General features: G+C 38.8%; 2 protein-coding genes across 2 annotated transcripts in view; one reads left to right on the top strand and one right to left on the bottom strand.

Moving 5' to 3' along the window:
- Positions 1–23,002, bottom strand: part of LOC138018394 (uncharacterized) — a 23,013-nt gene extending 11 nt beyond the window's left edge. Inside the window, exons 1-16 of the mRNA XM_068865012.1 lie at positions 22,300–23,002; positions 16,813–16,986; positions 16,163–16,294; positions 14,766–14,861; positions 10,976–11,090; positions 10,502–10,566; positions 10,088–10,255; positions 9,338–9,429; positions 7,987–8,112; positions 7,620–7,867; positions 7,142–7,396; positions 3,936–4,722; positions 3,097–3,406; positions 2,472–2,602; positions 2,185–2,266; positions 1–1,028 (exon numbers count right to left, since the gene is read on the bottom strand). The exon at positions 1–1,028 is cut by the window's left edge and continues 11 nt beyond it. Coding sequence (XP_068721113.1) covers positions 594–1,028; positions 2,185–2,266; positions 2,472–2,602; positions 3,097–3,406; positions 3,936–4,722; positions 7,142–7,396; positions 7,620–7,867; positions 7,987–8,112; positions 9,338–9,429; positions 10,088–10,255; positions 10,502–10,566; positions 10,976–11,090; positions 14,766–14,861; positions 16,163–16,294; positions 16,813–16,986; positions 22,300–22,875 — 3,792 coding nt within the window. The 5' untranslated portion in view covers positions 22,876–23,002 and the 3' untranslated portion in view covers positions 1–593. The remainder of the gene's footprint in view (positions 1,029–2,184; positions 2,267–2,471; positions 2,603–3,096; positions 3,407–3,935; positions 4,723–7,141; positions 7,397–7,619; positions 7,868–7,986; positions 8,113–9,337; positions 9,430–10,087; positions 10,256–10,501; positions 10,567–10,975; positions 11,091–14,765; positions 14,862–16,162; positions 16,295–16,812; positions 16,987–22,299) is intronic.
- On the top strand, positions 22,989–25,485 carry LOC138018395 (activating signal cointegrator 1-like). Its single transcript, XM_068865013.1, has one exon. It carries the CDS (start codon positions 23,075–23,077, stop codon positions 24,641–24,643), a length of 1,569 nt encoding a protein of 522 aa, XP_068721114.1. The 5' UTR covers positions 22,989–23,074; the 3' UTR covers positions 24,644–25,485.

Here is a 25,485-nt window from a genome sequence, read left to right as displayed (position 1 = left end):
CGTGAGAAAGACATTTATCTTCAAGAAATCGATAATTTTTTATCAGTTTATCACTGTGACCTTACACGAATTGAAAGTCAAAATACTGATGGGAAAAAAATCCCACTTTAAACAATTTACCTGAATTTCATTCATAGTTTCTCAAATTACCTGTAACAAATTATGTCATAGAACCAATCTCAATTGCGGCATTTATAAAAAGAATTTTCTTCTTACTTAATAATATGAGAAAGCATCGATTGAAATATGATATATAAATCAAACAAGGTACTATATAAATCTTTCAACATAATACTTATAGAGGTCGTCTTCCTCTGGATAGTCACTAAATTCTGTGATTCATGTGATCATCAAGTGATCATTCTGTCATGAAGCATGCGCTATATAAATTTTCAAAGTTATTATTATTATTAGTAGTAGTATTAATCACAAAATAATTAATCAATAGGCTTCTGAATCAGTTTTCGAGGAAAAAAAATAAAATAAAATATAGCAACATACAGTTGGATTAAAACTTTTCTTTGATTTACAGTATTAAGCAGGACCGGCGTGCAACCTCCATAATCTCATTCCATCTCATGTTCAATGTATTCCTAAAACTGCGGGTTGGAATTGTAATGAGACCGAGGTCCTGCAGCATAATGAACAGGAACCTGAAGACGGCTTTGTGGGACTGGCTGACCTTGCTTTCGATACCCTGAGAGGACAGGCTGAAAGGCAGACTGGCTGCTCACTGTGCTACGTCCTCGATGCAAATTTCCAGACACTCCATGCACTTGCACATTATCAAAGGCACGCTGACGTTGGAGGTTTGAATGATACCGTCCATAGGAGGGGTGAGGATAAGGTGGCGCAGCTGTTGGACTCCTCTCTTGTGGCCACCAATTTTCCCTGGGAAGGAAAGGATCACTAAAGTGCTGTGCTGGGAGGGGAGGTTGATAATGAGACGGCCTAAATGTCTCTTCGGTTAATGAAACTGCCTTGGACCAAAGCAGGGGTGGTGAAGTGTCTCGAGTCGACCAAGGAGTCTATGGAGAGGAAAAGTAAATAAGATAAACCAATCAATTTTCTTTTGTGAAGACTGAAGTAGTAAACATAAGAGTGGTAAATAAAGGCATGCCAGATGAACAACGCTAATAAAAGTCAGGGTGAGTCAGGCATCCACAATGTATGAAAGCCGAAATACAAATAACAAAAACTGTTGCTACTTGCCCTGGGTAATTTTTAAAAAAACCTGGTATGCTTGGATGATGCAATAATTTTTATTGCCTACTTTGAAAGCAACAGTAAAAACCAAAATTATTAGTGATGGTAGTAAAATGTATAAAAAAAATTGGTGTCCATTTTTTAGTGCACGCAATAAATTTGTTTTCACCAAGAAAAGTTCAAAATAAATAAAATGATGGAAAGGTATAATGCGCCCGTGAGAAGGATATAATAGGGAGTTTCAGCAACGACAACGGCGACGGCAACGAGAACGTCAAAAATTTGCATATGTAGTGGGTAAAAACAACAGCTTTGCACGCTCTGCACGTGCTTTTTTCATTTTTGTCCATTTCTTTGCCGTCGTCAGCAAAAGAACAACGTGAAATGACCAAATTTGAGGTTTTAGGGAGAACGTCAGCGCAGTCGCTTGCTGCGTCGGTGGGGAAGTAGTATACAAAAATTTGGTTTTATCCGCGATGTTGAAAATGTAAATTGACCATCGTACAGTGATTATAAAAGCTGACGTTTCGAGCGTTAGCCCTTCGTCAGAGCGATCGATTCGCTCTGACGAAGGGCTAACGCTTTATTTTCACAAGATAATGTTTAACGCTGAATAGCTTGTGGGGTCGTGCACAAATGAAATCAAATCAAATCATATTGGTTTTTGAGGAGAGGGGAAAAGCGGAGTACCCGGAGAAAAACCTCTCAGTGCAAAGTGGAGAACCAACAAACTCAACCCACATATGACGTCACGCCGAGTCTGGGGAATCAAACCTGGGCAAACAGGTAGGACATGAGTGCTCTCACCACTGCGCCATCCCTGCTGCGGTGATCTTTTCATGAATAAAGATAACGTGTTATTTTCACACGTGAAGATACAGGGTTGTTTTCGCGCGAAAGCTATGGGGTATTTCATTGGTGTTTATATAACAAAAGGTGTTATCTTGTGTAAAAGGCAAATAAAATTATTTTTATTACCGTCTTGGCCAAGTCTTCAGTGCTCCATGGCTTACCAACATTTGGCACGAAACAAAAGCTTTCACTATGCACTGCATCACAACTTAAGAAAAACAAAATACTGTGTTAAATGCCTTTCAAGGAATTGATGAAAAGGTGTAAAACTGGCAAAGGGTAGATTAGTAAGACTGCATCTTAAACACGATTAAAATAGTAAGAAGAAGTAGGCATTTTTTCGTAAGATTACTGTTGGGCTGTCAAAATCTACTGGTATTTAGGGAAAGGACATTCATGGCAAGGGATCATACCTTCCTCCTCTTGCAGCAGCTAGCATATCTGGGCCAGTGATTCCCAATCCCAGTGAGAACACAGTTTTACCTCTACCTGACGTGTCACTGCTGGGTGTGTCTTGGGACTGATTCCAGTTGTTGTCAGAAGCCTGGTGAACAAAATTAATGTAAATGGCTGATTTACTTTACTTGTCAAACTCTTCAATATTCATGTGAAAATTTAGAGACTGGTGTGCTTTTCCAATCAATCAGTTCTTTAAAGTCAAGTGTTCAACCTAATTTTTGTCCGCATGCAAACAAAATGAGGTGGGAAAAAACTATGCATAATTTTTCAGTATACCTAGCTTAAAGAGTCCTGAACCTATGCAACCAACTATTAACTGCTGCGGATAACCACAATGAATGCAGAGTCAAAACTTCATATCATATAAGAAAAATGCTTATTATATTCTAGAACACTCTTCCCCAAGGGAAAATTCCAGGGAAATCCTTTATGATGCCGCTGTAATCATTCCATCAATTAATAGTCAAGTGCTAGTCTGAGGATCAAATTGAAGATTTTGGTTTGAACTGCTATGTTTTAGGGTCGACAACTACGGTACATGAATTACAGTCACTGTTGCGGCAACTCTTAATTTCTTACACTGGGAATATTGGCCCACACAGGGTTTCCGTGGATACTGCCTCCATAACTTGACCACTTCAAACCAAGGTCTAGAAGCCCTGAGCCTGAGTTGCTTGGTAACAAGCTCTCATTTAAGCTCTTTGTGTCCTCTTTCTCTTCATCATCCTCTTTCTTGCCATTACCGGGGAAGTCAGACAGGGACCAACAGCTATGATAAAGTGTGTCTTGAGAGCCGTGGATGTCCTTCTTGTGTAACAGTGAGCCCTCCATGTTGTTGCTAAGAGTATCAGACTTGTCAGATGGAGGACTAGCATTCTCCCATACACTCCTTTAGGAATGAAAGATACCATTTTATTTCATTGTTTTTAGTGAGTGATTAATGGGGACATTAACCCATTGACTCCCAGGGGTTCCCCATTGACGAGTAAAATAATCTGGCGTTAGACAGAGTAAAATAATAAGTCTGGCTGGTTTAGACGTCGAAAGGTTAATGGGGACATACATGTAGTTTTTCAGTGAGTGATTAACCCATTGACTCCCAGGGGTTCCCCATTGACGAGTAAAATCGTCTGGCGTTAGACAGAGTAAAATACTAAGCCAGGCCGGTTTAGGCCAGTTTGGGCGTTGGGGACATAGTTTTTCAGTGAGTGATTAACCCATTGACTCCCAGGGGTTCCCCACTGACGAGTAAAATTGTCTGGCCGGTTTAGGTCGGTTTGGGTGTCAAAGGTTAAAGCTCCACTCAAAATTTATGTCCCTTTTAACCCTTCCCAGCCCAAGATTAGTTTCATCCTAAAATCATTGGTAGGATAAAATGTGATTACAACTACTAACATGAACATTAAGCACATTGTTACCTTAAGCTTTCAGTAATGGAGACTGCTTTAGACTCACCACCCTCATCTGAGCTGACAGTCATAAGTGCAGGACTAGTTGTTTTTGTAGATTCCACATGTTTTTCACATATAGCTAATGACACTGGAGTTGTCACTGCATCAGGAGTATCAGATGGCTCCACATCACCAACAAGGGTAATCTCTTTCTTCTGAAGCTGCAATGCTGGTTGTGGACTCTCCATCTTTTCTTTGTCTTTTGCATCAGCATCAACTATTATGATGTCAGTTTCACTTTCACATTTCATACTACCTTTAGGCATGGTCAGGTTGTCATGTTGGTCGTGTTCTCTGGAGTCTAAGGGTAGATGTCCCTCTCTTCCCTGAGCATTAGCACTGGCAGGTTTGTCAAGCATCATTGGACAAACTTCAGTTGTTGGGGAGGTTTGTGTCTCCATGGAGACCATCTCTGTTTTTGATTGGGAATTTGCGTCTTTGGAACAATCTAAAACTAAGTCCAATGGACTGGAAGAATTTTCTTTTGTTTCTGAATGGGTTGGAGGTGACTTGCTATCATTATTTCCCTTGTTGTCAACCTGCCCAGGTGCAATGCTGGTTTGCGTTACACTGCTCAATGCCACACTGTAAATGCTCCCCAGGCCACTATCAATTGGTGTCATGTGACTTTCTGCCATGCTTCGATTGGTGTCATCATCATTAAGAAGTCGAAGTTTGATGGGTGCACCAGAAAGAAAGTTGATAACTTCCGTAAGTTCTTCTTGAGAAGCTAAAGACAGCTCACTCTGAGAATCTGATAAAAAAAGAACAAAGGAACAAGTCCACAGTCCACTTTACTTTGATCATTTTGGCTTTAAAATGTATACTAACTAAAATATCAAGGTATTGTGGTCTGACCTTATCTGGGCAGGGGCTTCTTTCACTTCCTAAAATTAATCGTAAACTGCATAACAAGCAGTCTAGCTAAAGTCCGCCACAAAGCATAATAAGGTGAGAGACTATAGATTCACTTCACTTCACTTCACCTCAGAGGCAACATGGTTAGACTTGAGATCCCTGAGGTCCAATGTTCGACACCTCAGCTGTTTTTGTAAATAGCCTAGTCAAGTTCTTTCTGCTGATTGGCAATGTTAACTTTCTTTATATGTAACTCAAGTGCGATTTGTTTCATTGTTCCGGAAAAGCGACTGAATGGACGACGACGACCAGGGACGGCAGTGGCGGCAATGACTACTACCACTATGATGATGATGATGATGATGATGATAATAATAATATTAATAATATAATCTCATTTAAAGAGGAGACTAGAGAATATTGGTATAGAGACCAAGATAGACGAGCTTCAGAAAAGTGTTATTCTGAATACGGCATGGATTCTTAGGAAGGTCCTAGAAGTTTGAGGAGACTTGTTGTCACCAAGCTTCCTGGAGTACTGAAGTTCCATTGGAAATCAAATGTGCGAAAACAAGATAATAATAATAATAATAATAATAATAATAATAATAATAACAATAATAATAATAATAATAATACAAGAATTATCTAGCCCCCATCAGTTATTTTAAAAACGTTTTGAATGAAATTTCATTTTTTTTGGCTTTGAAAGACGGAAAAAGTAGTCACACTTTGATCAATACCCGAGTAATGAAGAGGAATAGGTTCGATATATGGTTGACATCACAAACTGCTTTGCACTGAGAAAGTTTTTTGAAAACAGCGATGCAAATTAACTTGCAAATTACACGGGGTGGAAAAGGTACCCCTGATACAGTTTCTTAACGAGTCGTCTGCCGGTAGTCCATAATCTGGACTTTACTCTGATTGGCCGAAAAACAATAGAGCTCTTGGAGCCTCTCTCTGATTGATTACAGAATTGCAAAGAAGTCGGTTAACAACTGATCAAATATGGCTGCCAAGAAGGATTTGAACAGGAATGATGTTTGGGCTCCATTTACAGCTACTGTTGCTTCGACTTCAGATTTTTTTTTTCAAAAATCTTTAAAGAAAGGGCAGAGAGAATGCAACCAAAGAATGATTTGTCGCAAAGAAGACATTATAGTCATACTTCCTACGGGATTTGGCAATAGTGTTATCGTTCCAATTCCACCGACTCTAAAACGTTTTTAGTTGTGGTATTAAAGGCCTTTGGAATATAATTATTTGGAAGCAACAAATTCCAAAAAGAACAGAAGAGAACTTTAGTGCTGCCACTTTTGGGGAATCAGCCGAGCTTGACAGAGAAATGCGACATTGTTTACGGAAGCGCTGAACAATGGTTTAGTGGTGCACTTCTCACAAAATGATAATTGAGTAGCTGCTGCTAGAAAACTTGACATTTTCCTAAAATTACAGTGATATTAGCATCTTTCATTGTCACCTCAAGTAATCGAGTTTAAATAAAGTTCATTGTACTGTTGATTGCGCCTGATGATAACATGAAGTATTCGGCTTTTTCTCCTATTTTACCTTGAAATTATTTGTTCCTTGATGGTTTGAACAAAGAAACCACCCCAACTGTTAAGTGGGATTTGCAAAAACACATTGGATTGTAAGGATAAAGTCTGATTTCGCAGACATTCCAGCTAGAGTTCTATTTTGTTTTTGCTGCGTCTTTCCTTGAATCGCAATGTGCAGGTAATTTTCAGTAAAATCTGATTGGCTCACATTTATAGCATGACACATGATAACATCACTCTTGACAGGTGGGCAACAGACGACTCGTTAAGAAATTGTAATAGGCGTACCTTTTCCGCCCTGTGTAAAGAAAATTGTACTCCTGATTGCAAGTTAACGTCAACCCCGTATCGAACACATTACCCTTCATTGCTCGGTTATGGAACAAAGTATGACCACTTTTCCCGTCTTTCAAAGCCAATAAAAAAGTGAAATTTCATTCAAAAGGTTTTAAAAGTAACACAATGTATTTGGGATGATTTCAGAGAATAAATAAAGTGAAAATGTGATTTGAGGTTATAGGCACTTTAACCTACTGTAGATTTAAATAATTTATTGCGAGAGATGGTGTCTGCCTTATGGCGTTCGGGGAGTTGATTCCATAGAGGTGGTGCTACATAATTAAATGATCTACTTCCATAAGTCTTGAGCTTTCTAAAGATTCTTTCCCAGACAAACGTAAAGTCCTAGCTGATACTGTATATACAGTACTAGAAGATCAGAAATGTACTCAGGTGCCACGGTACTCTACTTACTTGGCATAGTTGGTTTAAAAGTGGGTAGGGGAAACTGAGGAACTGATCTGGACCAGTCGCTTGTGTCATCAGTCTTACAGTGCTCATTTTTTGGCTTAGCTGAGCTGGAACTGTTGCAATCTGATATCATGGATTGCTCTTTTGCTCTCTTAGCCCAGTGCCTTGGGCGTGGTGGAGGAAGGGGCAAGGGATCCTCAATGTCTGTGTCATGATCGTCACCTGTGTCAGTGCTTGATGCCACTGAAATGCGATTTCCTAAAAATCAAACCATATAATAATGTTGTTACAGAAACATGGAAAAATTACAACTAAGCACAAGAACTACAAGAACATTAATTAATTAATAACAGGAACTTGAATGCAATTGTTTGAATCTATGAAAAATTAAGGTTTCCAATAACCCAACAATTATTTTTTGTGTTCAGGTTACTGTCAATACTGTGCATGTAGGTGCATAACTTCATACATACACACATACCTGCTAGTTCATTTCTGGTGCCAGCACCAGATACAACATTCTGATTGGTTGCATTCACTCCAGCATTTGGAAGGACATTTGTCTTGGAAGCCCCTGTTTTCCTTGAAAATATCTTAGACTTTGCTTTGGAGAAAGTCTTTCTAAAACTCTTGTGCTTGGGACATTGAGATGTGTCCAGTTTGGACAGCAAAGGTGGAGACTTGGACAGGTTTCGTCGTTTTATGTGAATAGCAGGAAGAGGTCTTTCTCTGAACAAAGAAAAAAGAAAGACAATACTTTGATAAAATACATGTAACTCTGTTGTCACTTTGGTAAGATGTACACCTCTAAGAAATACTCTTTTATGGCCTAAGAAAAAATGGCTCACTTGTCTTCCAGGTAATCCATCAAACTAAACTTGGCTGTATAAAGAGCATCCACTGTCCCAAGAGGTGAAGCTACGTCCAAATCTTTCAGCAAAGATGAAAAGGTTGAAGCATCTTCTGTGATGAGCCTGTGAAGTTTGTAACAACATAACAAATAATAATGAACCAATAATCTTAAAATATTAAAGACATGAATGACGTTTTGGTAGTGATTTGTTGTGAACTGTACCCAGCTATTGAAACAAAATTTTATCACCACTCTGACCGAGGGAGGGGAGATGAAGGCAGATCCAGTGTACCATGGTAAAGTGTACATGTATAACAGATGTACATCAATAACAGCTTCATAGGAAGTGCAGACTTCAACCTAAAACCTTGTTTACTTGTGGCCTAACAAACATTTGATATACCGTAAAGACTTGTGTATAAGCCGCACCCCCAACTTTCAAGCATAATTTTGAAAAAAATAAGAACTCCAAAAAAGCACTCTTGTAAAAAAAGTTGGTAGTTTGTTTGCACAAAATCTATTGTTGTGTATTTGCAGCAACATTAATAAGTTAATCAACTCTGAAAATACCTTTTAAAAGTTTCTTTTTAATCAATTTCCCTATTCCCTGTAACTGACAACAATTGTCTTCATTGTTAAAGCCCACAGTTGAAAAAGATAGAATTTGCACGAAAAAAGCGCAGGAGAGCGATGCAAAACGTTTGCTTCGTAACCATGCAGTCATAACGAGGAAGTCTGGACATGAAAACGTTCCCTTTCGCATCAGCTGTGCATGGATATCATGTTTATCAAGACGTATGGAAGCCATCGATGGAAGAAAAACGCAATGAAATGGTTGGCCATTTGCCTCGCGAGGTCCTCCAAATAGCGTGGTATTTTCTTGCACGTAGTCGAGACATCAGTGTTGAGGTGATTTGTCATAAAGGAAATTGTAAGCAGCTGTGCAGAGGAAAGGAATTTCCACGCCAGTTAGAGTTTAACTACTCAAACAAAGTGCAAATGAAACGCTTGAAAGAACTACTTGCGAGCAAGATTCGGGTTTAGAACCTGAAGATGCAAACAAACAGCTCCTTTCGGAGCCACCACTTCTACCGAAACCAGTGATCAACAACAGGTTTCAATATGTTTGAGCTTTAGTTACTGAAGGTTTTCAGTACAATTTGTGACCCCTACAAGCCAGTTTACTCCCGCTGAAAGCAATGGTCTCGTGTATAAGCCGCACCCGCGATTTTTGGCCCAAAACTCAAGCAAAAAGATGCGGCTTATACACAAATCTTTACGGTATTATTTTGCTTCAAAGAACAGTAGAGTGCGATGATCGTGCAGTGATGGAAGAAGACACTTACCATGTGGTGGAAACTTCCACATGAATTGATGTTCCCTTAGCATACACTTGGGCCAGCCGAGTGTTTTTCTCTTTACTTGGTTTAGCAGTAACCTAAAACACAACAAGTCCGCTTTGACTTAAGCCACAAAAGATTCTGGAAAATCAACTTGAAAACCATACAGGAGCTGGCGTGGTCTAGTGATTAGGACATTGGGTTTGAATGTGGTTGGCCCGGGTTCAAATCTTGTTCTCACCTCTGGTTTGGATTTGTTTCCGGTTGTCCTGGATTCAACTCCACGACACTTTGTAAATAGCCAACTGTTTGCCTCCTGCCAGTTAGGGCTCTTAGTCATGTTTCTGTTAAGTTGGAATTGTTTCTTTCAGATTATCAAAAAGTGGGGTGCCTATAAAATAGCTTGATAGCTAAGAGCACTTCTACTATAAACAAAGCATTTTCCTTTTTATTTAATTAACAGTACCCAGAGAAAATTAAGCACCTTACAACAAAAATTTGTTATGTGAAATGTTAATAATTACCGGTATCAGGGATGCCACTAAGAGCTGGCTATTGGCTAATTTCACAGGCCAAATAGTACCCTCAACCATATTTACCCAAAACAAATGAAAAAGTTTTTTTCTTCAAGATTCACAAATCAAAAAACACAGGAATTCTTAGCGAGTCACTTAAGTATTCTCTTGGCCATACATCTATCACTACTTATGTGTTCATCTTATGAAACACTGTCATATTTTCGTTCTTCACTCTCACCAAGTGAGCTCTTCCAAAGAGGAGCTGCACAGCAGTCTTTGCCGCAGAGCTTGACACCGGAGAACAGGCTTCATACAACACCATCAGCACAAACATGTCAAGAGTTTCACGGTTAAGGGGGATGTCGTTTTGTTTGGCTACAGAACTGACAAGGTCTCTGATACAGTGCTGTACAAAATAAAATGATGTGACTGACAATTATTACAACCTTCAAAATTAACTTCCTAAAAAATACAGGCTAGCACCCATCAAAACTCCAGCACAGCAAAATTACAAGCTGTAACAATGAAAATGGAAACTATTGCATGTGTGCAAAACAGGAAATTATGATTTAAAAAACATGGCCATGTTTACTCCACCAGACTGCTGATCAAGTCTTTAAAGTGAAAACAAAGCATATCAAAGCATATTCACCATTTTAGACTTGAAATTATCATTTGCTTTGCTTGGAGAAGAACACACTTCAGTCATGACATATCCTGAAAATAAAACAACCCATATGTTATCAACCCACAAGACTGCAGAAATAAGGACAACAAATTTCTTCTGACAACAGGTGGAAGGAGAGGGGGAGGGGGGGGGGGAGGGGTTGGCAGTAGTGAGAGCACTCACCTCCCACCAATGTGGCCCAGGTTTGATTACCACATCCTGCATCATACAGTATGTGGGTTGAGTTTGTTGGGGCCTTCTCGGTTTCAAGAGGTTTTTCTCTGGGTACTCTAGTTTTCCCCACTCAGCAAGAATCAATATGATTTGATATGCATTAATTTGATGTGATTTCATCTGTGCACAACACCAAAAGCTATTCAGCTTTAAACATTATCATGTGAAAATAAAGTTCTGTTACTATTATGCACTGCTAAATGTACAGTTGTACTTGTATCTCACCAATTCGTAACTGCAATTTAGGAATAAACTTCAGTATTTGTTGTTCCATTGCCTGAGCAGTGGATGCCTCTGTGATACCTCCAGCAGCCATAGCTTCCAGCTCACTACAGCATCCCTAAGTTTGACAATGCAAGCAAGAGAAGTCATACTCTGAACTAAAACTGCTCCCCCTCCACCTTAGATCTTTTTCAATGATTGATGTTATTGTTTTCCTTGCATAAATCATAAAATCATTAAGACATCCCTTGCTGTAACCATGCAAACAAGACATGTCATGCACTGAATTCAAGGTACTTCCCTCCACCTCTTTACCTATTCATTGACATTATTGTTTTCCTTGCCCTAAATTAATTAATAATCATAACATGTGACCTTCCACGGGAAAACGTACACTAACACTAAACCGTTAAATTGACCGAAGCGTTAGATATCCGTTAGCCGTCCGTTAGAAGTTTACATGAAACCGTCAGAGCGTCAACTTCATCCGTTAGAACGTTAGTCTTATCCGTCAGAACGTTAGGTTCATCCGTCAGAGCGTCAGCCTCGTCCGTTAGGGGTTTAGCCTCGTCCGTTAGAGCGTTAGTCTCATACGTCAGATGTATAATAGTTATTAACCTTATCCGTTGGGCAAATCTTGGATTGTGTTTGCAAGTGAATTAATAATCTGTATCGATTGTTCCGGATCAGAGGATTCCTATAGCGTTGTTTAAAAATGTGACCCTCTTTGGGAAAACCAACCGTGTCCTTCTACAACTTAGTAGAATTACATGTAGTAGAGCGCTTTTTAAAAAATTAAAAATACCGAGAAAAATGAAGGGTTTGTGTTCGACGTTCACCTCTGCGTACCAATAGTAAAACAAGGGTGGAAAGCTCGATTTCGGATCGCTCCAGCACCAAGCCGATTTTCACTGACAAATTCGCATCGTACAGGTTTCAAATCACGCACCAATCAAGCTGAAACTCACAAACAAATTCCTATCGTACAGGTTTCAAATCACGCACCAAGCAAGCTGAAACCCAGAGGTTTCCTTTCATGCCATTATATCTGAAATCCGTCCAAAACTCGAAGCGCTGGACCTCAAATAAAATTGAAAAAATCCAGCATTCGGAACTCCAAGGAAGCGTAGTTGGAGTTTGGTGTGACGGCTTGCAGCCGTCACAACGTTTGCTCCTCTGTGATTGGCTAATAAGAAATCATCATCCAATCAGAGAGGAGCACATGGCGTGACGGCTGCAAGCATGTATCTAAAGCCGGTATACGAAAATCCTGCTACGCATCCTTGGCGCTGGGAATGCTGGAGTTTTCGATATTATTTGAGGTTGAGCGCTTCGAGTCTTGGATGGATTTCAAGCTGAAATAACTACGCTAATAGGTAGAATGGACAATAAAGACTCCAAAAACGAAGACCAAAGATCGAAGACCCATCCTGCGCGAACGCCAAATTAAATGTGATTGAATGATGCATGACTTACCAAATTTCAACTGAAAAATATCTGTTTAACTTAACCACTCGCCTGGAGTTTCTCGCGAGCTTTTTTGCCCCCTCGGCATCTTAACTGATGATACAGAACTCTTTTGTCGTATTTATAGCAAAGAGCTCTCTTCTGAACGCACCGCTTTGAATGTGTAGTTACTTCGGCGTTAAAAACAAATTAAAATGCTACATTTCTTTGGATGAAAATATTCATTTGTTGTATTTTACTTTGAAACTACAGTAGCTAATAAAGTAATGGATGCCGTGAGAAATTCACAATTTAGTAATGCATCGCTTCATTGTGAGTCCGACGGTCAACACATATCGAGATTAGCCACTTGTATCCGGACTTCGTTGCATTCAGCAGTTATGGCGCCATGGGCGCGCCTCTTCGGAATCGTATTTTAAAAGTCACGCAATCGTTTCTGGTGGCCTGTCTACATCGTAGTATTCTTAAAGCAAAAAACTCGCTGAAATGTGCATCCGATTTGTTTTGGCCAGCTCACGATGGTGCTAGTACTTCAAACCATGGCCTTTGTTCGATGAACGGTAATCGCTCACTACGTTGTGGTGTCATCGATCAGCCTTTCGAGCTTAGAACTAAGACTTGGTGTTAAAGCGCTAAGGCAGAACGTTAGAACTGATGGAAAGAACGTTAGAGCGTTGGCACAAACCGTTAGAGCGTTAGCACAAACCGTTAGAGCGTTAGCACAAACCATCAGAGCGTTAGTAAAAAACGTTAAACCAATCTTCAAAACCGTTGAATATCCGTCAACCGTCCGTTAGTTTTAAGCCGTTTAACGGGCAAACGTTAGTGTACGTTTTCCTGTGGAAGGTCACACATCATAAACATCATCCTGAGAAAAAATTAATAATGTTGTTTTCCTTGATACAAAAGTCAGTAAAATTTAATGTACAGTATAATGATAATTTTTTATCATGTTGTCGGTGAAATCTGCGCTCAGGTTAATCCGTTTTTACGTAAGTTAAATTAGTGATCCCTGTTTTACATAGGTTGAATATGCACTCTACTAGTTTAAAGCAGCTATCAACCCACCCAAACAATGCCCCCCCCCCACCCCACCCGCCAAAAAATAAAGATTGAAAACACCTATACCTTCCCTCAAGCTCTGTCTAACGCATCTCAACACATCTTTTCAGTGTTTTGTATCATCTTATTGGTTTCTGTATTCATTCACTCTCAACATTACAGCATAGTACAATGTAAGTTACATTGTAGGCACTTACCAGTACTTGAACTCAGACCCTCCAGATCTATAGTGCTGTGTCTTCACCACTACACTACAATGAAGAACATGCTCAACCCACCACAGTTCTCTTCATTACTTACATGTACTTTTCTATAATAAGTCAATTTATACCCATGTATGACAACCAACACTAATCCTAACCTAACCCTAACTTTTCTCTAGGCTTAATTTAGGCGTAAAAAGTTTCGTCAATTAATTTTATCTAATATAAATTTTATTTAACATTTATTTATTACAATTTAATGGCAAAAAAAAATCTACTGTATATGTACACACAAACAAAGCCATAAGGATAATCTGTAAAAGAGTGGAACACTTTATGCGAGACAGATCACCATGTAGCTAATCTAAATAAATAAATATACCTGTATGATAACAATCAGAAAAATATTAAATCAAATATAAAAACATTAGAAACTGTCTTCATTCCTGACTGAGTGCGTATTCAACCTAGGTAAAATGTGGATCACCAATTTAACCTACAATACTTGTCACAATATTTTGTTGAAACACCCATCCCCGTTTCCCCCCCTCCTCCAATGTTGATTTTCACAACTACTAGCAGTCGCCCGAGAAATTGTTACACAACACTGAATTGAGGGGAGGGGGATGTGGTATAAGCTACAATCTTGTAACACGATGATGCTGGACTATTCGCTAAGTGTTTCAACTAAATATGTCTGTAGGTAAAAACGGATTCAATCTGAGAACAAATTTTCCCTTCAACATATACATGCTGGTCCACAATACCAGAATTACGGTAATTACTCAGACCCTAACCACAATGAATGGCCTGTGGGAAGACCCTGGTTGTTAAAAGCAAAAAATAATTTTCAAACAAAAACACATCAACCACTGAGAGTGAGACTTGAAAGATTTTACTCTGTCTAATGCCAGATGACTTTACTCGTCAACGGAGGGGGGCATCCTAGGGTGTTTGAGGTGTCAATGGCTTAATAATGAGATGCTCTTTCTACCACTGGTAGAGTGATCAGAAAGGTGAAGAAATCTTGATTGAATGATGATAATAATTAATTAGCAAACCTTAAGAGCCAGCTCTATTCCTCTGGGATTCTTGTGGAAGCCTGCAGGTATGTCTGCTTCTGGTGTAGGTGCTCGTTCAAACTCTTTCCTGTAATTCTATAATAAATGAGAAACAAAAATATAACTTTCCTATCTCAAGCTTCAAAAATGAAGAACTGCTTTCTAGCCATTAATTGTAAGAGGTTTTAGTGTCACTTGGTTATATATATATATATCTCCCGACATAGGTAATTTGCAACCGATCTCTGGACACACTGACTAAAATTATGAAATGCAAAATATTGTGGGTAGATGACCAAATGGGGAGCTAATCACAGATGTATTGTTTATGTCTACCAACATGGCTGCAACGACCTAACAGGACAACCACCTAATATTGGCCACACTTTGATCAATAAACACTGCAAAGCTTCTGCTAAACTTTTTCAGCATTTTGCATCATCTACATTTTGCAATGCCATCGTCATTTTGTAACTTCATTTAATGTGTTGAGAATGTGTCCACAAAGATCATACATACTGTAAATTATGATGTAAGAATCTTATTAATAAATGCTAACATCCCCTTTACTAGGTTTATTATGAACTCACAAACTGACCTGCTCCAAGTTGGCTTGATTGCTCAATTGTTATAAAATCACACTGCTATTGCAATGCTCATGGTTCAATAATTTTTCAGTCTTTCCCTTTGTTACTGCTTCAGTGATGTTCGTAACCACTAACCCCTGGGAGTGAGACTTATGTCTTAAACGATTTACTGGTTAACTGGGGGTGTCCTTAGGCACCAGTCACAAGTCAGTGGGTTAAAGTGCCCCTTCTTAGTTTTCTTTGGATTTCAAAACTATGTTAACTAAACTATGTGACCAAAGTTTTAAGCCTTGATTTCAAAAACACACCTGTTAATTTTAACTGGAATTTTCCTTTTTAATGGTACACCATCACTACATTGTAACTCTATGTTCTTGAGAGCTGGCATGTGGGTGCCGCAGAATTTATATGCATCACGGTAGTTTTGGGCCTTCACACTTTTAAACTCCTGTTTTGCATTTATAACAAGCTGCACATTTTAGCTGGTGACCCTCTGACGTAACTTTTCCCTGGATCCAACCCTCTGAGGTCCAATCGGTCAGTTTTACACTTGAGTAATGAAGGACTGTGAAATCCAAAACTTACACACAAAGTAAACAGCCTTTGAATAAAAATCGAAGTTCAAAATTTTGCCAGTCAGGTGTTAAGCAAACACACTTTCAAAATCTAAGGGAAAAAAGGAAGTGATTTTTTTTATCACAGGGGCACTTCAATTGCCATAATTTAAACACAAGGTAAAGGCATGTTTCTGCAGTTCACAAGTTTGATGATTCACAAAAGCAAAAGTAAATTTATTAAAACAACCTTTACCTTAAGTAAAGTATTAACTTTTTGTGTCAACTCTTTTCTGTCAGGATCAGCAAGTTCACCTTGGCCAGTTAGCATCAAGACCTGAAGCTGTTCCCGTGATAACACATCACCATGACGCAATGCTTGGTTAGCCTGAAGTAAATAAAAATTAATTACATCACGGAAGATGGCTTCCAAACAACAATATTATTAAACTCTTTAATTAAGCACCACAGACCTCTTTCATAATGGTGGCCAAATAAAAACTAATATTCTTCTGTTTTAATCCTAATAAGCCTTTCTAGCCTTGCTGTGACAAGCAAATTTCAAAAGAATATACAAGTGGTCGCCATTTATGAAAGTGGCCATGTGCAGGCCATTTTATTTCACGTGCATACATGTACTTGACAAAAACCTTGCACGTACTTGAGTTCCCCAAAATAAACATCACAAAAATCTAGTAATTTGATGAGGAACAAGGGTGGCACAGTCGGTTAGTGCGCGGCCTTGGGGCAAGAGATCCTGAGTTCGATTCCTGGATCTTACATCCTTGTTTCGAAGTGAGCGCACCGTCGACCTCAGGTTTGTCAGTTGAATTACTGTTACAAGTTATCGACATTAAATATGGTTGCTTTACTTTACTGTTATTCCAACAATAACATCCAACTTACTTGAGCCAGAGAAATCCATGTAGCTGTGGCATCCTTGAGAGACAGGGTGACTTCTCTGTCCCGCAGATAGTCACCAATCTCATGAAAACCACCAATGGATGACGTCAAGTCAGCGGATGACAGTAAAAACTGTGACTGGACTTGAAGCAATGACAGAAAGCAAGAGCCCAACATCTGCCACAGAAACCATTTCATACAAATTACATGTAGTAACAATATATTTTACTTTTATTACTTTATATTTCTTTTACTGAGGGAGGGATTGTTCCAAATGGATGGAATGTTGGTGATTCATATTTTTCCCATCATCATTACTTGCAAAATATTAAAATGAAGTGCAAATTCACACATCCCATATATGATTTTAAGTCTCTTACGAAAGTCTTGTGGTTGAATCAACATACATGGCCTTCTTGATAATACTGAACAAATTTTCTTACTCACTTGGCACTAATTTTACTAGTTTTGCAATGAACTATTCAGTGGAATGTGGTTAATGATTAAAATCGGCCAGGATCAGGGGGAAACATGAGTGCTGCCACCTATGGTCATTAATGGGTTAAATTTACCAGCGTATGTGTTGATCTTTTATGATCTCAAAATAAGCTCCAAAAATCACCGTTGACTTTTACACGAGTCAAAAATTTACAGCGGAGTTGCAGCTAAATGATTTATTCCAAATTTGCATAGATGAGTAGCACAATCATGATGTACATTTGGGAAACCAGTATCTTGAACGAACACTTCAGGCCAGATCTCCGCTGGTAAGAAGGGCTAGCCACTCACATTTCGCAGATATGCTTCTTACATATTAAGTAACATTTACTGTGTAGATTAGCGAAATCGGTCGCTTAAGTTTAGAATAAACGGATTCGGTTGTCCACTTTGGGGACAAAAAATGGCGCGTCACGCGTAACACGCAAACTAGTAAGACGAGCACAACAAGGTTCTTCAGACGGCTTGTACTTTATTCCTCACAACGAAATCGACAACATATTTCACATAAACAATGTTGCAACCAGTAAATAAAAAAAATGTGGTTAATTTCTCACCAATGACGGAGAAAAGAGGCCGAAAAGCACAACAGTCTTGAGCGTCACGCTCCTAAAATCTTCAGTGCTGTTTTGCAATTTGCGTCTGTAACCCACGGATGTTTTGAAGTTAGGCAGAATAAAATATGGTTCGAGAATGCTCATTTGTGGTAGTTGCTTTGGAGAAAGTTTTACCGAAAATTTCTCAGCACACGAGAAGCCAGAGCATTTTTTCTCAGTCTGAAACACTTTGTCCGCCATTACAATTTGCCTTAGAGCCAAAGCACAGCTTCGCAAAATGTCCTCTGTATCTTGCTTGTCCGAGCTCACATTACAAAACCCAAAGAAAAACAGAATGCTCATCTCATGTACAAATTACATGCCAAAGCTCAGAAAGAAACAATTCAAATTGTGAAAGAACGAGACCTCTTTGTGAGTCTGAAACACTTCTTGACGTTCAGAGGTTGACAAAGCGAATTTAGAGCGTGAAAGAACCAAAAGTTTCTCCTTGCAGATCCGCCATTACGTTTCGAAACGTTCCCTCAGAGCAAGCTTTGCTACCAGGCCTTGACTTGTTTTTATCCAGTTAAACCAGTTTTTTTCTGGACTTCAGCACATTTTGCCCTGTTTTTTGCAATCCATGTGGAACATTTCGCCGGAATTTCTCAATTGCGAATCAAGCAGAGCATATAATCAACTCTGAAATTAACATTTCTGTAATGTCAAAGTTAAAAATGAGAATATTTCGGGTTATTTAACAAAATTTTTTAGGGTAATCTAGGCAAAATGAGGAAATTACCATGCCTGCAAGGGGTCATGGGTAAATTTAAAATTGCTTATTTTTGATCCATCAGTACAAAAAATTTCATTTTACATTAAGATATCAGCTTAAAAGACTATTAGATTTTGTCAGGTTCCTTTTCATCCAATTTTATGAAAGCATGAAAAATTTTGTAAAATTTCACTATGTTACACAAATGTACATCATGATTGTGCTACTCATCATAATTATCCTCTTGGACAAGAGATGTAAAATGCAAGAAATTCCAGTTGAAATGAAAAAGGATTTTTCCAGTGTTGAAGATACTCACAAGCACAATTTTGAAATAGAGGCTCAAAATTTATGGTTATCAAAGGCAGAAAGAGATGTACATTGTATGTTTCTTCAAATAAAACAAATTTAACCTGGCATAATGTCTCGTGTTTGGGTGCACACATTGTTACTTGTGTTCAACCAAGGCAAACACTGGTTGGTAATGATTGTTTTTTATTGTTGCTCACTTGGCTAATTAAAATGGCCTTGGAAACTTTGCAGTGTTTGGTTTATGAAATTTTTTGTTTTGTTTGTCATGTGAGAGAGCCATTAAGTTTTAACATGTATAGACTAATAATGTTTCAAGTCATTTCAAAGATTTTCCAGCTTCTGTGATGTTGTGCCTGTCCACTAAAGCCCTTTCTATCTGTTAGATCCAAAGGCCTACTCATTAGCGCAGTTGCATTCCTCTCTTAGGAATGTAGTTGTCAGTTTTTTAGTCAGGCGTTTAAGGCTTAATTTAGTCATTTTAAGTGTTGTCAGTCAGAAGTTTCGCTTTGTGCAATTCAGTGCATTTTGTAGCTTTCTCCGCTTTGAGCAGTCAATTCAGTTAACAGCTCGTGACAAATTAAGTGTATTTTTTCGTCAAGTTCCTGTTTACGATTAGTTCATTTTATTAAGTAAATTGTAAGTTTGTGGATCTGTTTGTTTTCTACTCTTAACCGCTTTTAGCTCAAATTTCACCACATGCGTTGAGTTCCTGCCGTCATAGGCAGTTATTAATGAAGAATAAAGCGTGTTTGACACAGTTAGTTTGAGGTTTCCATATTCGGTTAATTTTTATGAGGGCTTTTCGAAACCCAAGGACAAATTTCCTGGGTACACAACAAGAGCTGAAACCAACAAAATGCTTGGTACTAAACTTTGCTGTAATTTTTTGTGCATTCACAGTTCCTGAAATTAAGTCGAAGAAATATGCTAAAGTAAAGAGCTGCAGTCAGAATTACAGTAACTAAGCAAATTGAGAAAACCTTTTTTTTTTTTGCTATCAAAAACCGGGGGGGTCGACTTATACACTGGATCGACTTAAACGTGTACACACCTAAATGTGGTACTTCTTTCCTCAATCAGTATCATGTAATTTGCTGGTCCATGCACAAAACATTTTAATTTGGTTGAGTCCAAGCAACATGGATGAAACTTAATAGCATGAACATGGGGCCAGATTGCCTCAAGCAAATCAATTTTACTGTGCACAATACAAGAATTACTTACATGTACATGTGCAGTACAACATACACATTTAACGGAAAAAGGCTTTCATTATTAGGTTTCCATTGCCTGGAACAAAGGAATTCAAATTGGTGACACACCTGAATACCTTTTTAGGGAAACAATGCTTGCAAGTCAATACAATAACATTATTAATAGCAACATTACACTGTCTTACACTGCATTACACTTGTGGATGGCAAAAGGATCACATTCGCTTTCATCAGTAAGTTCTTCTTGTATTTCAGCACCAATAATTGAAAAGGAAGTCAAAGGCTTGGTTTGTTTAAATCTACATGTATTACAGCAGAAAGCATATCTCCAAATGTCAACCAAATGAATAATACAAGGGTGAAAAGCTATGAATAATACATGTATATATATATCTATATATATTGTTGCACATGTTTGACTTCAAATGTCTGAAAACTGTCCTTAATGAAGAATCTGTCAAATTACAGTTATCATGTTACTCCTTCCCCTCAAGAACAGCTTATCACTGGAACACTCCTTTGTACAGTTCCAGATTTAGTCTAAAGCCGGTGATACACAGTTCAACATTTGTTCATCAGCAAACGTTGCAGCTGTTGTTCAACCAATGTTGAACAGTGTGTCATGTCTTGTTGAATGTTAAAATATACCATTCAACACGTTGAATGTTGTTGAACGAAAATAGAGATCAGCTCTATAATTTCCGTTCAACATATCTGTGCAACATGGTTCAACATTTGTTCAGCAACAAATGTTGCAGGATGTTGAACAGTGTGTCATCGGCTTTAAAGAGATAATTGATCGCCTACTTTTGAGCTAAGATTTTTTGCTTGATCCTCTCCCACCGCCCACCCTCCACTTTCAATTAAGCTTTGAATATTGTGTATCACTGCAATAACTTTGTCTTTCCATTAAGAAAGTGAATATTTACAAAAATTCCATGACAGCACTCCTGGGGCTGACAGAAATAAGAAAAGTGACAACTTTCAAATAATATACTACACGTTATAAAATGCCTGCATGTGATTCCATATTAGTGCAGAGGCTGGGATTTCAAGTGAAAACGCTGCTCTTCTTATTTTAAATAAAATGAAATGAAAATAATAAAGACTTCTCATTACTTAATTTTTGCAAGAAATGTAACTTGCCCAAATAAAACACAAACGATTTTAGTAACTGTCAGGTATCTTTGCACATTAAAAATGAACCACGCATCAATGTAAACACAATCATCAAACATCTACTTGTAAAATGAGAGACTCTTCCTAATAAAAAGGCACCGCACCAAGAGCAGACCAATAACATTCAGTTTCCTTTTTCCCCTCTAGCAAAAAAGGCCCACAAAACATTGCATTCACGACCTTTGTGAGACACCAGAAAAACTTCAATACATTTGACACGTTTATTTGTTTCTTTTAAATTCTCGTGCTTTCTTATTAATGGCAAAGCGAGACACTGATCTTAAACGGAAGCACATCGGTGTTGCTTTGATTTCATCCATTTGCCAAACAGGAACTTGGGATCAGGTAATAACGGCTGCAATACCACAAACCAAAACTGTATTCCAACAGCCAAGACTTCAGTTCGCCACCTGTAGGCCAAAAAGGTTTTTTGGGCGACAACGTACATTTGAGCTATGGAAAGGCGTCACTGAGGCATGATATGGGAGAAAGAATTATCGTATTCAATTGTACCAATCAAAACATTAATGTTCATTGACTCTTTTCCAATTAGCCTCTCTATTTTTCGGGCTTTCCGAACCTGATTAACAACATTTGAAGAGGATCTTCGCCTGAATGCGCCTCTGAGGTAATTTGTTTTAGGCCGAAATGTTTACCCCAGCAGTTATTTTTAGAGTATGACAAAATTTTTTTCGCTACTTGACAGGCCGTAACCTGAACTGAACTAATCGTCCAAATTCCATAAAGCCGCAAAGGGGTTTTATGCGATTTAGTACTGCCATACACTTGCCTATAAGCTTTTAAGCTTAAATGTTCTCGGTTTACCGACAAAGAAAACCGAAAAACAGATGTGTCTGAAAAAAGGAGTATTATGTTTTGACATGGCACAGTTGGTAGTTTTGTAATAACAACCTTCATGTCAAGATGTCAGTCCGAAGTCTAGATAAGGTGGGCATTTTTCAATAATAAATTAGCTTACCTTTACACGATTTTCCTCAACTTCTGAAAAGCTTCTATATAACTTTTCTTCTTCCGTCGCAAGTTCTTCTGTCGCAGCACGAAAGCGCTGTCTCGTCGTTTTGACTCTCTTGCCATCGTTGTTCACCAAGCCGTCCTCTTTCTCCAACAATTCTAGGTTTTCTTGGCACGATTCATAGTTCTGTGCACTTCTTTTGTGGGCTTCAATCGCTCTTTTAATCCCTGGCAAAGTCGCTGTAAACTCGCAAAGTGTTCCCAAAATTTGACTCGTAATATGAACACTCGACTTGTGCGCGACATGATCAATTTCTTCAACCACTTGTTTCAGCTGTTGCGAGATCTCCAGAAGAGGAGTCTCCTTTAAAACCGTCGAGAACGATTCAGCTAGTTGGGAACCCGCCCCGCAGAAAGCCTTCGTAGCATCTAAATAACCTGTAATAAGCTTATCGATCGCTCCCACATTCGTTTCAAGGTTTTCGACGTTGGCGAGAAGTTTCTGATGGTACGTTGGGGACTTGTTGGTGCCGTCTTTACTCTCTTTCCATTGGTGATATGTCAAATACCTCACGCTGTCCATAGTTAACACCGGTAATAATTTGCCGAAAGTAAAACATGAGCAAAAGAGAGACAAATAAAATAAGAAACGGACAACTTTCTCTGATGCCGCGCGACACGAGCGTTCCAGCAACTTCCTTCAAACATCCGATTGATGAAGACTTGATGAATATGCTGTATTCCAGCGGTAATGAGTACAGGGCATGCCCAGCAGGCCTTGAATGAATTCAAAGATGGCGGCGGCACTCACTGAAGTAAAAGCATGGTGTCTTCAAGAATTGCTAAAGATAACAGATGATGAAGATCAAGTGACGGAAAATATACTGTCGATGAATACTGCAAGCGACTTACAATCATATTTGCAAAGTGTTCTTCAGCCCGAAAGAAGTGAACATCGAGACATCTTGGTGGAATTTACCAAAGTCGTGGAAACCTGTGGACTCGATATTTCGTACTCTCAGAAATGTTCGGGTGAATTTGTGGCTGCAAGCTATCCACCACTCTTGAAAAGCGAAAACAAAGGGATGATGAACTCAGGAAAAGAGCTAAAGAAGAAAACCGCGCGATTTGTACCTCTGTATGGAGATGAAGGTGAAGCTAGAAGCTCTGTGCGCTTACCTGGAAGACATCCTTGTGAATGTCTCGGTCAAAAGCACCAGCTTATCAACAACTGCACAGAATGTGGGCGCATTGTTTGCATGCAAGAAGGTTCTGGACCCTGTTACTTTTGTGGGGCTTTAGTTTGCACCAGAGAGGAGCGTGAAATATTGTCGAGAAATTCCAAAAAGAGTCAGAAACTGTATGAAAAACTTGTGACGCAATCAATAGAAGCAGTTTCAGAGAGCGAGGCAACACTTTCAGTGGCAGATAAAAGCCTGCAAGAGGCCATTGCACATAAGAACAAACTTATTGAGTTTGATAAGAGTGGTGTTCGTCGTACCAAGGTAATCGATGACGAATGTGATTACTTTGCGAGTGACTCCAACAGGTGGCTGTCAAAAAAGGAAAAAGATGCACTGAGAAAGAAAGAAGAGGAACTAAGAGAGAAACGCCATGGCTCACGGAGGCAGATGAAAGTAACACTTGACTTTGCAGGCCGAAGAGTCATTGATGAAAACCAACCTTGTGATTATGGCTCTGAGGCAGATGTTGCTGTAGCTTCTGGTATTTACAGCTCAGATATTAATTCTGAATTCATAGTAGTGTCGATTCCTAAGTATCAAAATGTTACCTCCTTAAAATTTGTTCATCCAGGAATCAAATTTAGCAAGCCAGCTTCTCATGAAAGATCAGCTGAGAAGAACAGAGAGGTAATGCGTATTCAAGACAAGGAATTCCAGGAAATGTCTGACAATGGCTCATGCTTAAGTATGCATCAGCCATGGGCCTCGTTACTTGTGATGGGAATCAAAAGAGTGGAAGGCCGCACATGGTACACAGCACACCGTGGGCGTATTTGGATTGCATCTACTGCAAAAGAACCAGTGGAAAATGATATCAAAGCAGTTGAAGGGATGTACAGGGCTTTGTATGGTGACAAAGCCATTGCATTTCCAAAACACTACCCCGCATCATGTTTGTTGGGATGTGTTGACATTGTGGATTGCCTTGCCCAGGAAGATTATAGAAATGAGTTCCCTGAAGGGGAATCAGAGTCTCCCTTTGTTTTTATGTGTGAGAATCCGCAGCAGTTAGCAGTAAAGTTTCCTGTGAAAGGACAGCATAAGATTTGGAAACTTGATCAAGCTATCCATAAGGCTGCCAAAGGAGGGCTTAGGAAAGCTGCTTAATGCTTCCTCTTACATGTATACATGTATACCAAATTTTATTGTTTTGTTTGTCACTAAAATCAAACAGTAACTTTAAATTGACATTTTGAGTTTGAAGCAACTGAGGGTTAAATTGCTTAACCTTTCTTACATAAAGATGAATGAAGGCAAGCTTTTAATTGCATCTGCAGTCAATTCACACCACATCAAGCTGAGTTGGTCTGCTCAAAAGGAATTATCCTGACCCAACAATGAAAGCTGACCAACCCTAAACCTTAGTAAATGTGGGATCTTTGACAAGACACAAGGGTGGTTTATGAATTACATGTAAATACTGCATATTGCAGTGACAAGGAACACAAAGCTGGCAGTAACTGTAATAATTTTATAAAAATATGTTTGGTCCATAAATCCTCTTTTAAGTCCCCCCTCTCTAATATAATAAGTCCTCCCTTTTCAAAGAAGAAAGCTCTCTTTTAAGCTACCCTCCCCGGTATTCTTTATAACCAAATTAATAAATGATACACTGTATCCCAGGGATTCAGTGTTCAAGACAGGTTCTGGCCACTGGTTGAATTTGTTTCTGGAAGTCTCTGGTTCAACTTCTCATCTGCACTTGTAAATAGCCAAATAGCTTGTGTCCCGCCAGTTGGGATTCTTAACAGTTGTTGTTGAATGTTCTGTTCTGTCATGATAGTGTTCATTGTCCTTGAAAAGTGGTCAATTAATTATGTATGTATGTATGTATGTATGTATGAATTAATTAATTAATCACGACAGCACACTTATCTGGTATGGTTTATTCACATGCTGGGAGATCGTATTTGGTTCTCCACCGTTGAATAAAAATGTTGCAAATAACT

This window comes from Montipora capricornis, chromosome 10 (assembly GCF_036669925.1).
Source record: "Montipora capricornis isolate CH-2021 chromosome 10, ASM3666992v2, whole genome shotgun sequence".
Classification (NCBI taxonomy): domain Eukaryota; kingdom Metazoa; phylum Cnidaria; class Anthozoa; order Scleractinia; family Acroporidae; genus Montipora; species Montipora capricornis.
This window is presented reverse-complemented; position numbering and strand designations above follow the sequence as displayed.